This window comes from Aptenodytes patagonicus, chromosome 14, assembly GCF_965638725.1.
Source record: "Aptenodytes patagonicus chromosome 14, bAptPat1.pri.cur, whole genome shotgun sequence".
Taxonomy (NCBI): Eukaryota; Metazoa; Chordata; class Aves; order Sphenisciformes; family Spheniscidae; genus Aptenodytes; species Aptenodytes patagonicus.
The window spans coordinates 1,869,839-1,884,362 of NC_134962.1; the positions used below are offsets into that span (position 1 = coordinate 1,869,839).

Below are 14,524 nucleotides of genomic sequence, written 5' to 3' on the forward strand. Positions count from 1 at the left end.
GTTCGGTTCTGGCATTCCTCTCATTTTAGACAGTCAGAAGTGTTGCTATTCAGTTTTTCCTTTAGCTTTACCAGCACCAGCGGAATATTGAAACTACTCCCCCAACCACCACCACCACTCCGCTTCCCCTTTCCCATCACCAGAAACACCTCTTTTATTGGAAACCGCATTTAAGACAAGATTCGGAACAAGTAATTTGATTGTGCCTGCTGACGCGCTGCCTCAGCACTGCACTGAGTCAACACCCGAAGCCATCTTCCTCTCATCTGCAAACAGTTGTAAAGAAAAAGCCCACTTCTATTTAATTCCTTAACAATCAGGAATTAAGTAACCTAGACATCATTCAGCTTCCAGTAACACAATTTCTTATATTTTGCACTGGTTTTAGTAATTTAAAGACATTCAATCTATAACCAGTTTGCTAAGACGATCAGAGTTGCAGTTCTGTTTCTGCAGTCACTCCAACACGTGTGGTTTGCTTCACATACCTGTCCAAACCCCGTACACCTCCTAGTCAGTACAACACATACACTGACAGTGTTTGAATTGTTTCTATGGGACACTGTGGAAGTGAAAAATATTTGCGTGTGAATAGCATACCAGGCAATCCACGCTGAATCTTCATTCAAAACAATCGTAAAATACATGCATTATAAAAACAGGATTCGTCATAAATCACTGTTATCTTAAGTTATCTCGCATTTTTCTTCTAACTGACATTTAGATTTTATCATCAGCCAATTAGAATAATTACATGCAAGCTTGCTGCAGCAGATAACTGTAAAACATAATCATCTAAAGACATTTGTAGAGAAAACCACATTTAAACTTCACTATGTAAGCAACTTAAAACACCCTTTTTCAGCCCATAAAGACTCTTCAGACTTTCAGTACTATTTATATTGCTTTTTTCATCTGAATTTGGCAACATAAGGGTATATAATCTCACACACCCTTCTCCTGGCTGACTTGGATCCTGGTATGCAACAAAACACAGGCTAAGGCACAGCACAGACTAGGTTCTTCAAGTCAGCTTGAGGGAGTTTAATACCACACTCCCTTAAAGCCCTTAGGAAAAAAAAAAAAAAGCATCCGAACCCCTACATCAGTAGCATTCCTGGATCTATTAATTGCCAGTGCTTAATGAATCAAATAGGACAGTTATCTTGAGACAGAAAAATAATGACTGAAGATTCAAAAGAAGTCAAGAAAACATTTTTCTCCCTGGATATACACTTTAAAAGCAGCCACTCATCTCAGACTACAAGTAGTTACACATCAAAATCAATTTTAAACCTTAGTAGTACCTCAAAAAACCACATTATTCTTAAGAGTTACCAAACACTTATCTTGCCATTACCAGCAACAAGCTCTGGAGGTTTTCTTACACATGAGAAAGTGACTCCTGAGTATCAGGAAGTGCTGAAGATAGTACCGTTTAGACTACATTACACCTGTGTGTGGTGTAATTACATCATCAATCCACCGTGCAAGGAAAATTCTTCAACCTTGACATCAGTTTGCACGCCTGCTAAAATAAATTCCAACCTTTTCTCTCATTAATTCCAACAATTATAATGGTGTTTTGGGGGTGATTTAGGCCGCTCTATATTCAAGGCCGAAACAAAACTACCAACTTCTTTCACAGGAGAACCAGCCTGCATCGCTGTGACACTGAGGACCAGTGCTTGGTTGTTTTGAATCATTGGCAACACAAGTTTCTACATTTTTCAGTTTCTGGCAAGCTAACATATTTCAGAGACTGATAAGATCATACTGTAAACAGATCTAATTAACGTTTTTCATTTCAACTACAAAAATCGGAAGAATGACTTACTTGGGTCTCGACTGCTGTATGGCCATCCTGAGGCAGGTAAAAAAGATGGCATCGGAGAACTTGCCCTGCTGTCATCCTCCACTTGCTGCGTAATATGCCGCACAGTTTCTTTATTTTTTCGGTTCTTCCTGCGCCCAGTGGGTTGCCAGCCATCCCCTACTCCTTGTTCCGAGAACGCATTCTGTATTGCACTATCCTTGGCAGAATGTAGTTCACTCCCTCCATAATGCGAGGGTGAAACCTGTTCCTCTTTGATACGTAAAGACCCATAGCCCATGTCACTAGACCAAAGAGACTGGGATGAAATGTCTTCGTGGCTGTCTGTTTTTGGTTCTTGATCCTCTTTTCCGTAACTACTCCCTCCTTCGTGGCAGCTGGCAATAGCCGAATCTCCAGAAGAATTTGCTGGACTGGTTCGCCGCGCTAACCAGGGAGATATACTCCTGCCAGCCACGACTGCTGAAATCAAAGCATCCGTACTACTGCTGGAAGGGGCTCCGAGTTCATAATCGACGAGGTCATCCGAGGCATCAGACTTTATGCTTATGTCAAGAGCTGCTTTTATGAAATTGTGACAGGCTTGTACAATATCTGTCATTTGCAGATAGCTAGCAGCTGACATCACCTCAATGACGTTTCTGCTGGTCAGCGCCAGGTGTGCAGAATACATGAAGTCAATGATTGCTTTGAAGCCTTGTGCAGTTACAATGTCTAAATGGGTGACTGTGGCCTGGTCGGAGGTTTTCTGTACCTGGCAGTACAGCGTTTTGAAGTAGCGACTACTCCCAAGCAGAACGTTTTTGTGAGCCTTAAATATCTTCCCCTCCACTATAATGCAGACATCACAGAGGATGCCGTGTTGTCTCTGCTCGTTAAGCTCACGCAGCAGATGACGGTAGTGGGAAGCAATCTCCATATCTTCCTTTCGGTTATTCATTTGGAAATCTTTGTGTTTCCTCTTCCACAAGTCCTGTATGGGGAAGGAAATGACAGTATTACAAAATCCAATACAAGCTCACAGACGTGTTTTTCAAAGTCTGAGACAAACCCCAAGTTGTACCAAGTTAAGTAACAGGTTCACCCTGAAAGAATGCCACAAAACACAACAACTGCCTAGAAAGACTGCACATTCATTCCACAATGCAGCTTATTTTTACCAGACTTCAAATAATTTACGTTAAAAGGGACTAGATTTGAAGGTCAATCCTCCAGTGGCTCATAACATCACAGAGAAACATTGCTTTAAATTACTACAGACTTGTAAGAAAACCTGTCTTAAGTTACTTGGGGAAAAACAGCTGTCAGTTTTTACTGTTTGGGTTCAGTGAAGTTTGGTTTTGAAAGAGGTACTACACTTGAAACCATGCTGATGGAGACAAACTATTGAAGAGCACTCTGTAACACAATTTCCTCAAGGGAACAAGCATTATGTGTAGCACACTGAATAGCTGAAATCCTCAAACAGCAAAAGCCAATTGAAACCAGCTATTTCCCTTGCTATATTGCCATTGAGAGGCTATAAATACCGTTTTCAAGTCAGAAGAGCAACAGGCAAATCCAAGACCACAGATCACAAAATTTTAAGTCCCCACCCAAACTAAACCGACAATAGATCAGAACTATGAAATTAATGTTATTTGAAGCTTAACTACTTACAAGCACAAGATTTTTAACTTTGCAATAAAGCATGTTATTTCCTTGGCTTTACATCTCCAAGTTTACCCCACAACCACCCCAAGATACTGGGTAGAGAAATTCTAATAATCACCTAAACATTCATGTTTAGAAAAGATGCTTATGACCAAAATAACAAAGCATCCCTCAAGCCGAGAAGAATTCACAGGACTTTTGATCACCTTTCACAAAATTTGACAGTATTATCCAAAAAAGGCTAGTTAGTGCCAGCAGCATGGCAGAGACCCGTATCTTGTAAGTTATGCTCCAAATTATCCTCCTCTTACACCCCAAACAAAAAAAAAAAAAAAAAGGTCTTAAGTGTGGAGATGTTGACAGTAATCAGTGGCGCTAATATTTTCAGCTTGAATTTTATCCCACCTGCAAAGTACAAATATGAGAGAAGTAATATATCAACATGGACGAGCGCATACATACATTTCTCGCAGCATTCAGTAAGTCTCTCCTACCACGCAGCTTAATCTGTTGTCCTTTCAGCATCATCAGAAACTCCCTGCCCTTCGTCTCCCGAGGTAACACTTCACTGGTATCAGGCATATCAACACATTCTGTCTCTCAAGTGAGACGACTTCAAGTTCACAACACTCAAGGTGTTAAGGATGGATGCTGGCAGCACCAGAACAGACCGATGGAGTACCCTCTGCGACGCCATACCTCGGCAGTTACTACCTTTGCAATTTCATACTCGCCTTTGCTGCCACCTTTTTACAAATTCCTTGGTGTTAATTTGTGCCATTTTATCTAGCTTAAGCCACTTATTTGGAACTTACTATCAAGATTTATATACCGTGTTAACAGTGGTTTAATGGTCCAACTATTTAAGAGCGCCGAGCTGCCACACAACGTGAAGGGTATCTACTCCTTTCTCTCAAAAACTTAAATTTGTTCCAATATAAGAAGTTCCAACTGTAAAACTGATATGTGGGTCCACACGTTAACGTACAACTGTAAAATTGGTATCTGCTGACAAGACGAAATTCCGAATATAATTATGGGCAGGCGCACACATCAGAAGCCTGGATTTAGGCTACTGGTGGTTGCTGATAAAACCACAATCACTGTACTCCTGAGATCTTACGGTCTTGAAGCGTACATGTTTAAATATAAGCACTGTCAGTAAGGAGGCTGATGCGAGCTTGAAGCGACTTTCTAACATACATCAAGTTCAAACACAAATTCAGTCCCATCTGTTCGAATCGGCTCACAGCAGTGGGCAGTCCTAGGACAGCCATGATTAAGAAAGTTTCCTGACACATGCAAGTGGGTTTCCTGTACTGTGGAATACAGATCCGTAAGACCTCTGCCCCCTTCCCCCTAGTCTGTGCTATTATTATCATCTACAGGAGCAAAACAGCTACAGTTTAGCCAACACCATTGGCTAGAAAACAACCTCTCAGCCCACGGAACATACGTGACACAGGACCTTTCTTCTAGAGAGCCACCTGATGATTCAAAGGTTCAAGTTATGCAAGATTGCCTGCATGAGCTTCTCCAGTTCCGCAAGAATGGAGCTGTCTCTTTGGCGGTGTCAGAAATGCTAATGTGCAAGACCAGCTGGTCCCCGAGGATGGAGAAGCATTTGCTTCCCTCAAGAGAGGAAGGACCATCTTCCTGCAACACAAACAGGCTGAACTGGTGTGCGTCTATTTCAAATCCATACAGCTTTTCTACAGAATTAAGCACAGAACGCACAAGGAAACTAATCTTTTTTTTATTTGAACTGCAAGACGTCAATAATAGTGTAGCTCTACACTATCTGAACGACACTACCTATTCACCATTGAAATCTGCCTGGAGACCTCAGATCAAATTCTCACACAGAAGCCATCACCACCTCAAATAAATTAATAAAAATCAAACCAAGAATCCGAGTCAAGGAGTGGTGGTGGTGGGGGGAAACACCAAACTGATTTTTCAGGTGTTTGACCTGAAGAGGTTGTGCTAGAACCAGCCAGCACAGCAGCTCTCTAACCCAGGCTCTGAAGGTGGTTGCCACCGCTTCCCAACGTCTCCATGTTTGAGAGAACCACCTCTTAAGGCAGAATGACAGTTCAGTTTTGTCTTTATTCCAGAAACCACTACTGCATCTACTTTTAGGAGCTGAAGAGTCAGCTTAGTCCCCTCAGGAAATATGAATTGCCACATAGGATAAAGTGAGTTGTCCATCACCAATCCTGTCTTCAACAGCTGCCACATCCACATGATTCAGAGGAAGACGCAAGAAAACCTGACAGCATACAATTACAAAACGATCAGAAGGTTTGAGATATGGCATTTCCTTTTGCTGTTCCTTCAGAGGTATCAAAATCCATATTCCAAGGCAGCATCTCCCTGGAATTGGTTGGGAAATAAAAAAAAAAAGAAAAAAAAAAGTCTCCTGCAAGGATAATTTTCTCTTCCTCAATTTAATACAGATTAGCATCAGGAGTATTTGTCAATGTCTTCACTTGCTTTTGTGAATTTATGCGACAACAGCTTTTCTTCTTCAATGTTTTTCACCTGGAAATTACACCGATTCCTTGAGATTTTATTTCTTTACTATTTCATATGTTTATTCAGCTTAGTTCAGTGGGTTGGGTTCCCGCTCACTGTTGATAACAGTCTACTTTAGATACACCTTGTCCTTTGTTTAAGCTGCCTATGCCAGAAACCCAGATTAAGATATTTGTCTCTTGCTACCTTTGATTTAGACTGGACCAGTTTGAGGTTCAGACATTGACTAACCTGGTGCTTCGTATGGATGAAGCACTTGCTAGCCTCTTTAGGAAATAGCTTTTCTCTGACTTTATTTCCTATCAAGGGATTTTTACTAAACAGACACAAAAAAAAAAAAAAAAAAAACAAAAAACCCAAAACAACAAACCTATGCAAAATTCCTTACTGGCCTCCCTCCCACCCACCAAGCTCTTGACAGAAGACACCCTCCAGGCAAGCCACAGATGAACAAAAGCGTGTCATTACAGTAAGATCATACAGTCCTTGCATCTTACTTGCCCGCATTTCCAAGGACACTGGGGACAAGAGCAGAGGATGGGTAAGTACATTTTGGACAAGAAAGCAAAACCACCTGACATTCTAAAATACGATGAATATAAGAAAACAAGTAAAAATAATGAGAATATACGTTCCTCTATGCAAAGGGAAGACACCTTGCCCTTGTTTCAAAGTACTTTAAGTATAAAGAGATAGAGAGACGAATGGGGAAGACGCCCATCACGAAGAGCAGCGTCCTTTCCACCGACAGGTGGGCACATTATAGCACTTTCCAGTATGCAAGCCACGATGTGGATACTCCCGTGTTCAGTCTAATCAATAAAATTTAACATCTTCCAAACCAGCAATTATTATTGTAGATGTCTTGATTTTCCTCTGTCTAAAGGTCTGCTACTTTATACACATCGTTCCACATTCAACATTTGTCACAGCATTGTACCTTTTAAATCAGAGGTCTTTGGGGGAGAAAATTAAATATGCCTCAAATTCAGAGGAATTAATTAGTTTTCTGTCTACCCATGTCAAACCAGAACATCCGTTTAATGTCAAGGATCACTAGGGAATTAATCCAAGTTAAATTTAAGGCAATTTGCTAGTAGTTAAAAATTCAGGAAGCTTCAAAACCCTGTGCTCTTGTGTTCCAATTTTACATGCTGTTTTGTGGCTTGTTGTTGGTTTGGGTTTTTTTTCCCTTTTCCTGGTAACGATATTTTTCTCCACTTAAAAGATGCTGTGGAAAGATTTCTTCAGAAAAGCAGTACCCTTCAAACTTCTTGTGGAAGCATGGTAAAGATGGAATGAACTGCGGAGAGTAGAAACGGACCTCGAAGATCAATGACATATTATTTGTTTTATCTCAAGTCTTTTTAGTACACTGAAGGATTTCAAAGTTGAGCACCTACTAAAATCCTTTAGGCCTGGGCCTGCGATGACAGCACACGGCCACAACACAGCTTTCCAAGAAGCCAATGAACCATGAAAGCTCATCTGTAGATTTTCCACAAAATAAATTTTAGCAGATCAGGCCTCCTTCGTAAGTCAATTCGCAGACAGTACAGTAATTCAAGTCTATTACTTTTCCAAAAATAACTAAAAAAAACTGTCCCTAAACAAACACCACTTGCATGTAACAGCAAAAAGAACAAAACATGAGCAGATTTAATAATCACTTTCATGCAAACTTCTGTCAAGGTACAGGCCAGCTTTTTATTTTTCATGTTGTCAAAAACCTCGTCTTAAAGTAAGCATTAATAATTTATATAATCTTTAACCCTAGCTAGAATGAACCTAGTTCTTCAAATATCGCATCTATGAAACCTGTTTATTTTACACTATCAGTACAGTTATTTGAACATGAAAATATCACCTGATGACATAATAAGAGTCTAAATAAATACAGTCTTCACCTACTGTTGGACAGGTTTTAAGAAGAGTAACCAGTAATACTTACAAAGCCAACCTCTCAGTATACGTACCCATAGTAAGTCTCCTGACCAAAACCTTAACACCAGTAAAATTAAGGGGTACAAATTCGTTGCATTTAAAACTCAGTGCATTATTTGAATTTTGACAAAAAGCCACAGACAAGAAATGCAGTGCACAGATGAAAGCCTCTACAGTACAGTTCCCTGGGACATAGTGGGGATAAAAATAAACTCCCTCCACTCAGAAGGAAAATGGGGGGGGGGAAGGACTAGAGGGGTTTTTTTGGGTTTTTGTTTGTTTGTTTACTTTTTGCTCTCTCAGAATATATATAAGCAAATGAAAAATTTAAACTACATGACATTTAGTCTACTACAATTTTCTAAACGTGTTTCTACACTTAATACTAAGGACACAAGTTATAGAATACCAAAATATTCACTAGTGCACTCCTCCACCAGCCACTTGATGCTCCCTAGAGAAAACAGGCCAACTGGAATTTAACCAAAAATGCGTTGCTTCCTCCCCCCTCTCCCTTCAGAGAAAAGTAAAAACAGATTAAGGAAGAACTCAAATTCACTCCAATGGTTTATTATACAAAAAACCAACAAACACACCCCAATTCTCTGCTTCCCCTGTGTCCTGTCCATGTCTCCACTCCCAAGACATTCCAACATTTTTCAAATTCCTCTGCAACGGAGCTCTGTAAGGTGAGATTGGGCTCGAAACGCCTCCTTGCACAAGACGACACAGTGTGTATACGAGTTTCACTTTTATCCAATTAAAGACAACAGAAATGCATAGGATTCCTCCTATGCATGTGCCCTGTGCTGAGAAGAACGGAGAACAAAAAGCCTGACGTAACCTTGGCAACTGAAAAGGACAGTACCTGTACTTATTCTCCTAAATAAGAGAGCAAGCAGAAGACTCGGGATATTAATGGATGGTAACTCCCTGCAAAGACACTGCTCACGAGCTTTACAAGTACAAATCTCCGGAAGTAAAGTGTTTTCTCATAAGTGTGCTTGAAGAAGAGCAGCACACAATTCTAGAAGAGTTTTAATTTCTTGATACTAGATACCCCAAAACTATATTCGTATGTTCAGCTTTGTTCAAAGTAGATGCAAGTAACAGCTTATGAAAATGAATGGTTGCCAAAAAAGAAACTCTTCTACCCTGTTCTGGTTCACGAAACTGATCGTTCGTTGTTTAAGTTGGTCATTCCAACCACAACTCTGAATTCAAAGAGAAACAGGCAGATGTTTGTAAACAGACCAAACCAGACCCTTGGGCCAAAGAGGTTACTCACAACTCACGGTTTCATGAAAACAACAGCGTACCACTTTTCCCTTATGACTGAGGATGAGAATGTTTAATTACAGCCCAACAGCGCATGTTCAACCTTATGGGTTAGGAGTCACAGGAAGAAAATAAAGGTTTCGTCATTCAGTTTGAGAAATACTATAGAATTACAGAAAAGGCAAGAATTTGGGAGGCAAACGATTTTCAGTGAACTTAAAAAACCCCGAACTAGTCATACTTTTATTATCAGATTTGAGAAGCCCACTCAATTCTCAATGACTGTAGGGAAAAAAAACAAAACAAAACACCACAAGCCCCTGCCAGTATTTAATTAAAATCTGACTGATGAGGATTCACTAAAATTTCTCCAGTTTCAAGCCAACGCTGCCCCATCATCGACAACATTAAAACAACATCTCCGTTTAGCATCTCTGTAGTAGCTACTCACAGACTTTCTGGATAGTAAAGTTCAAACCGCAGCAGGGCAAGCATTACACCTTCAGTAGCTATAACACACCGGCAAAGAAATCCCTTGCTCGAACCACTGGTTCTCAGAGCAGGCAAAGGGACCTCAACTCCCCGTCTGTCCAGGTTAGATTTAGTCAGGAAATACAATACATTTAAGGCTTCTTCAGTTTAAAATTGCTTCTACCATGAAAATACATAGATCTGAATGCAATTAGGAATTAAAAGGCCAGTTTCAGCAAAAAGCATAAGGACATGCAAAACACTACACACTTCTAGTCATTCATATCATCAAAGCTTTGTTTCTGCAATCCAAACACAAACCACAAACAAAAATCTAACGCCAGTAAGCAGAACATAAAATAACAGGGAGCTTTCATTCAACATTTCACTCTCTACTCCGGAACTTCAAACTAGAGACTTGGCTTTGGCCTTTGACCTGTCAAACCATCTACCTGATGTTACGGGGCCCGCTACAGCGTGCAGAAGCTGCACACTACAAAAGTGCAGCCAAAAGACAGAATTTCTGAAGGTATCTTAGAAAAATCCATTTATTAACCTTCATTAGCTCTGACCGCATGAAGAATTTCAAGAGAAAACCAGGACTGAAAATGAAAGCTGAGGGAAAACTGTTAGCCTCCACATTTTGGAAGGAGGGCAATTAGAAATTAGAGTTAGAAATTTAGAAACTGTAAAGTTAAAAATAGGAGGGGGAGGAGGGGGGAAGACCAAAGATGCACGTTTTGCTATAGTGTTCTTAAAGTAATAAGCAGTGAAAACATTTTTAGTGATTTTGTTAGAGAAGGCATGCAAACTCTAATATTAAACAAAAAAATAAAATGCAAGACAATTACTTCTTACCAGTAACAAACTGGGTTCCAGGTCTAGTGTTTCTCCTACAACAGCTGAGGACATCAACAGCCCTAGGGCAGCACAGGTAGTGCACTTTTCTGCGACCTTCCAATAGCACTGGTATGAACTCTTGTAGGAGAAAGACAGAACTATGATAAAAAACAAAACCAGAAGAAGTTATTAGCATTAAACTACAAGATTACTGAACAACGGTGATACATTTTTAAGTGCTTTCCCTCTAAACTCAGTTATAACACCCCTTTTTATGACAATGAACCCCAAAAAATGTTAACTCAAAGCGTACCAATACATTGCAGGTAATTAAATCCCGGTTACCTTTTTGCAATAATATAAGCAAGAGTTACTTCTTAAAGTATGGGAAAAAAAAAGTCTAATTTTAGATACAAAAACTTCAAACAGATCCTTGAAACAACAGTGTTTCCTGTTTGGTAGCTTTTCAAAACATTCTCACTTTAATGACTTTTTAAAGAGACGTTTGTGGCCTGAAGGGCACTAGTTCACCTTGTCTGACCTATAAAACACTGAGGTTAAAAAGCTACCAATACAACTCCTGGAAAAAAAAAAAAAAATCAAGTTTCCAATGGAATATTCAAGCGAATTTCCTCTTGAAACGTCTAACGGCCAGTTTCTACAGGCTGACACCATTCTAGGTTAAGAGACTAAACAATCCCAAGATTTTGAAAATTCTGTGTAAAAGGTAGATACTTAGGTACAGTAAGGCTCCTTCACAGATAGGCTTCTCAGATAAAATACTAACGTTTATGATTACAAGGTATAAAGAATAGGAATAGTTCATCTACACCAAGGGGGGTTTTCGTCTGAGGACACATCCACTGTAACTATCATCTCATACACCTGTTTTTCTTATACAAAACAGACTTTATTTTCTTCAGAATAGCATATTCACTACACTTGCAACATTTAACTTCAACTAAAACTTCTGACTACACTTTATTCAAAACTTTATACTGTTTATATACTGTTAGTCATTCCAGCAAAGTATTTGCCATATATTTCTGATCTCTGTATTTCAGACATCTTCAGCATACAGATTAGCTCTCTTAGCAAAAATAAGCTATAAATACTGTTGATTTCAAGACTGACCTTCTGTAGTAACAGATTGTGAAAGAAAACATCAGAAGATAAAAATTAAGAAAGCTCTTCCAATACGAACTAATGTCATTATAAACGGTGAAATAACGTATCTAATAAAGAAATGAAGTAATAAGGAAAATCCAAGCATTCTTATGGCAACAAGCAGAACTGTGAAAATCTTGAAAACAAATATGACCCAATTGAAGCAAATACCACTGACCTTGTTCTCAATTTCTATTTCAGACTGCCAAGCCTTGCCTTTCTCTAATTCTGATTGCTTCTCCATAGCAATTGTTCTGGCTAGCTCTTTTTAGTCCTGTTATTTAGACAGTTAAAAAAAATAAGGTGGGGGAGTGAGGGAGCCAGACCATCACAGACACATGGGAAATTACTTTGTTAGCAAAGTGTAAAAGTTATACGTATTTTCACTTAGTCTTAGGACTGCTGCTGTTAAGACTCTCATTTACACCTCTGCCCCAGAGTCACAAAATGAGCCAGAATAGCCTGGTAAGAATGGTAAAGCTGAGACCCATACTATTTTGCACTGCTCTGCATTTTTTCTTCTTGCTTTGAGCTCTGCACCTGTTTTCCTCTTCTAATCAAACAGAAAGAACCAAGTGACCATGATTAATGGAGGCAGCCCTACCACAAGGTAGGAGCAGCAGAATAGCCAGAGGTATTTCTTCAGCTTTTGCAGCTGGGCAAGGTTTCTAAACCAGCCTTTGTTATCAATGTTAAGTCAGATTTTATAAAGAACTGTAAGTCCTCATGACAATGTTATCTCCAGCTACTCTTTCTCTTTCCCTTACCACATCACAAAAATACCTTTAAATGCTGAGAACTTACCAATACTTGAAAATGTTTTCTGTCAGCAAAAATAAACGTCACGATGTTTCACAGCTGGATAGTGCATGGTTTAATGAATAGAGGAGAATGGTCTCTGGTAACGAGCTCCACAAGGTTCATCAGATGTCCTGTATTTGGGGAATGGACAGAATAGGAGGCAAAAATTAAAATCTAAACTTTAACTTAATACAAAAACCTTCAGTATCACATAATTACAAGCAACAGTTAAAATAACTGCACATTTACAACACTGTTTGCCATTTCAAACAAGAAATATTCTGACATCTAGGAGAAATTATTTAGCTCTTGTGTTAAGTTAGAGTTTAACATACAAATTTTAAGACTATTAACAACTTCTGACTGTGCTTCAACAGAAGTGCTCTGAAGAAGTCACTGTAAAAACCAGTACTTTGTATGAGTATTTCAAACAATTTTAACAATATTGTTTGTTCTAGTTAACATCATAAAGTTTCAGTTAATGTTTCTGCAACACACTTTAAATGGGGTTAGTATTAATCTAACCTCACAGTTACAGTGATTCCCCTCCAAACCAAAATATTTGCCTAAGGTTACAGAAAAATTAGGCGCCCACATTGTACAAAAGTAAGATATTTGAGTTCTGTTCCCACCCAACTCGACTGAATCACAGCCTTCAAAAGCCAGTGTCGCCCTCAAGTTAAAGAACAGTGTGCACAAAAGTACTAAGTAAAGCGGTTTGTTCCTCTTACAAAATTTTAAAATTTTGAAAAAAGAAAACCCACAAAGATACAGAAAAAGATGCAAATACCTAACAGAAGGTAGAAGTTTTATTTCCCATGCCTGTAAAAGCTACGCAGCCTGAAATACAATATTCCAACTGGTAACAATTTGCTAATACAACAGGATGCACCTTTCCTTACAGGGCACTAGGTGCACGCTCTAGTTCAAAATGCTTACTTGCAGTAGTATTTCTTTGTATTTCCTCTGCATTTCACTTACTCATTTCCCCGTAACTTCCAACTCGGTCCATGTGCATGTCTCTCCATCCTCGCTCTCCATCACAGTACAGAAAACAGTTGCTCTAACATTCCCCTATTTTTGTTCTCTCTCTCATCGGGTCGCACCAAGAGAAGAACAGATCCAACACTACCCGTGCCACGGACCTTGCAGAACGCAGTAAGAACATGGAAGAGCTAGCCAGCACTTAAAAAACAAGTATCTTACAGGGTACCAGGCTTGAGAAGTCTGGCAATATAAAAAAAAAAAAAAGTAAGAATTTAGCTACAGATATATCTGCTACTCTAGCAGTGAAGATTAAAAAACAACCTGAAAAAATCCAAATGCCTGTGGCTAGTATGACACTTACCTGTCCAAGTGCCATTAGCTCCTACAAGATCTTAAGCTTCCGCTTAAAAGAAAAGACAGTCACAAAAGAACTCTAAGCAAAAGACTTTGCCCTTGTGCATCTATTAGCCAAAAAATACCATAAAAAGCACCTTAAAAAAAAAGAGGATTAAAGAACTGCAAGGGCAAATCACACTGGGAATTGCCCTGAAGAACAGTTCCCCCAAAACTTTCTCATTGGTTTTTGGCTTTTTAACTAGGGGATCTTTGCTAAAGTTCCCAAACTCAGTACGTAAAAAAGGAGGGAGCCAAAGAAGGAGGAAGAATCATGAGGTAATTTTTAAAGAGAAGTATAGCAGTGGGAGTAACCGAGGGAAAGAGCACCTAAAGGAAACGTAAGGAGTCGGGAATAATCCAAGAGTAAAAAAAAAAATTAACCAGTGCATAACTAAAGATAACATACGAGGTGCTCTGTGAACAATCTAATTTCATTTGTGTAACTCGTGGTACAAGCACTTAGTGCCTTGGGTACGTATCCCTTTTTACTTTTTAGTATAAATCTCATAATCCAGATTTGATCAACTATTATTTAAAAAAAAAAGAAAAAAAGAAGTGGATTGAAGCCAAGAAGGATACAGTGGCAATAAGAAGGAAGTCAATAAGCTAGTTTTA

The 14,524-nt window shown here is 39.2% G+C and overlaps 1 protein-coding gene across 6 annotated transcripts in view; it reads right to left on the bottom strand.

The window, feature by feature from the left end:
- The window catches only part of ZBTB46 (zinc finger and BTB domain containing 46), a 58,545-nt gene that overhangs the window by 38,731 nt on the left and 5,290 nt on the right, over positions 1 to 14,524 (bottom strand). For 5 of the 6 annotated variants that reach the window (XM_076352468.1, XM_076352467.1, XM_076352464.1 and 2 more), the window contains 3 exons: positions 12,530 to 12,657; positions 10,577 to 10,716; positions 1,838 to 2,807 (listed from right to left, as the gene is read on the bottom strand). In XM_076352468.1, coding sequence (XP_076208583.1) covers positions 1,838 to 2,807; positions 10,577 to 10,630 — 1,024 coding nt within the window. In that variant the 5' untranslated portion in view covers positions 10,631 to 10,716; positions 12,530 to 12,657. The remainder of the gene's footprint in view (positions 1 to 1,837; positions 2,808 to 10,576; positions 10,717 to 12,529; positions 12,658 to 14,524) is intronic. The other variant, XM_076352469.1, reaches the window with a different exon arrangement.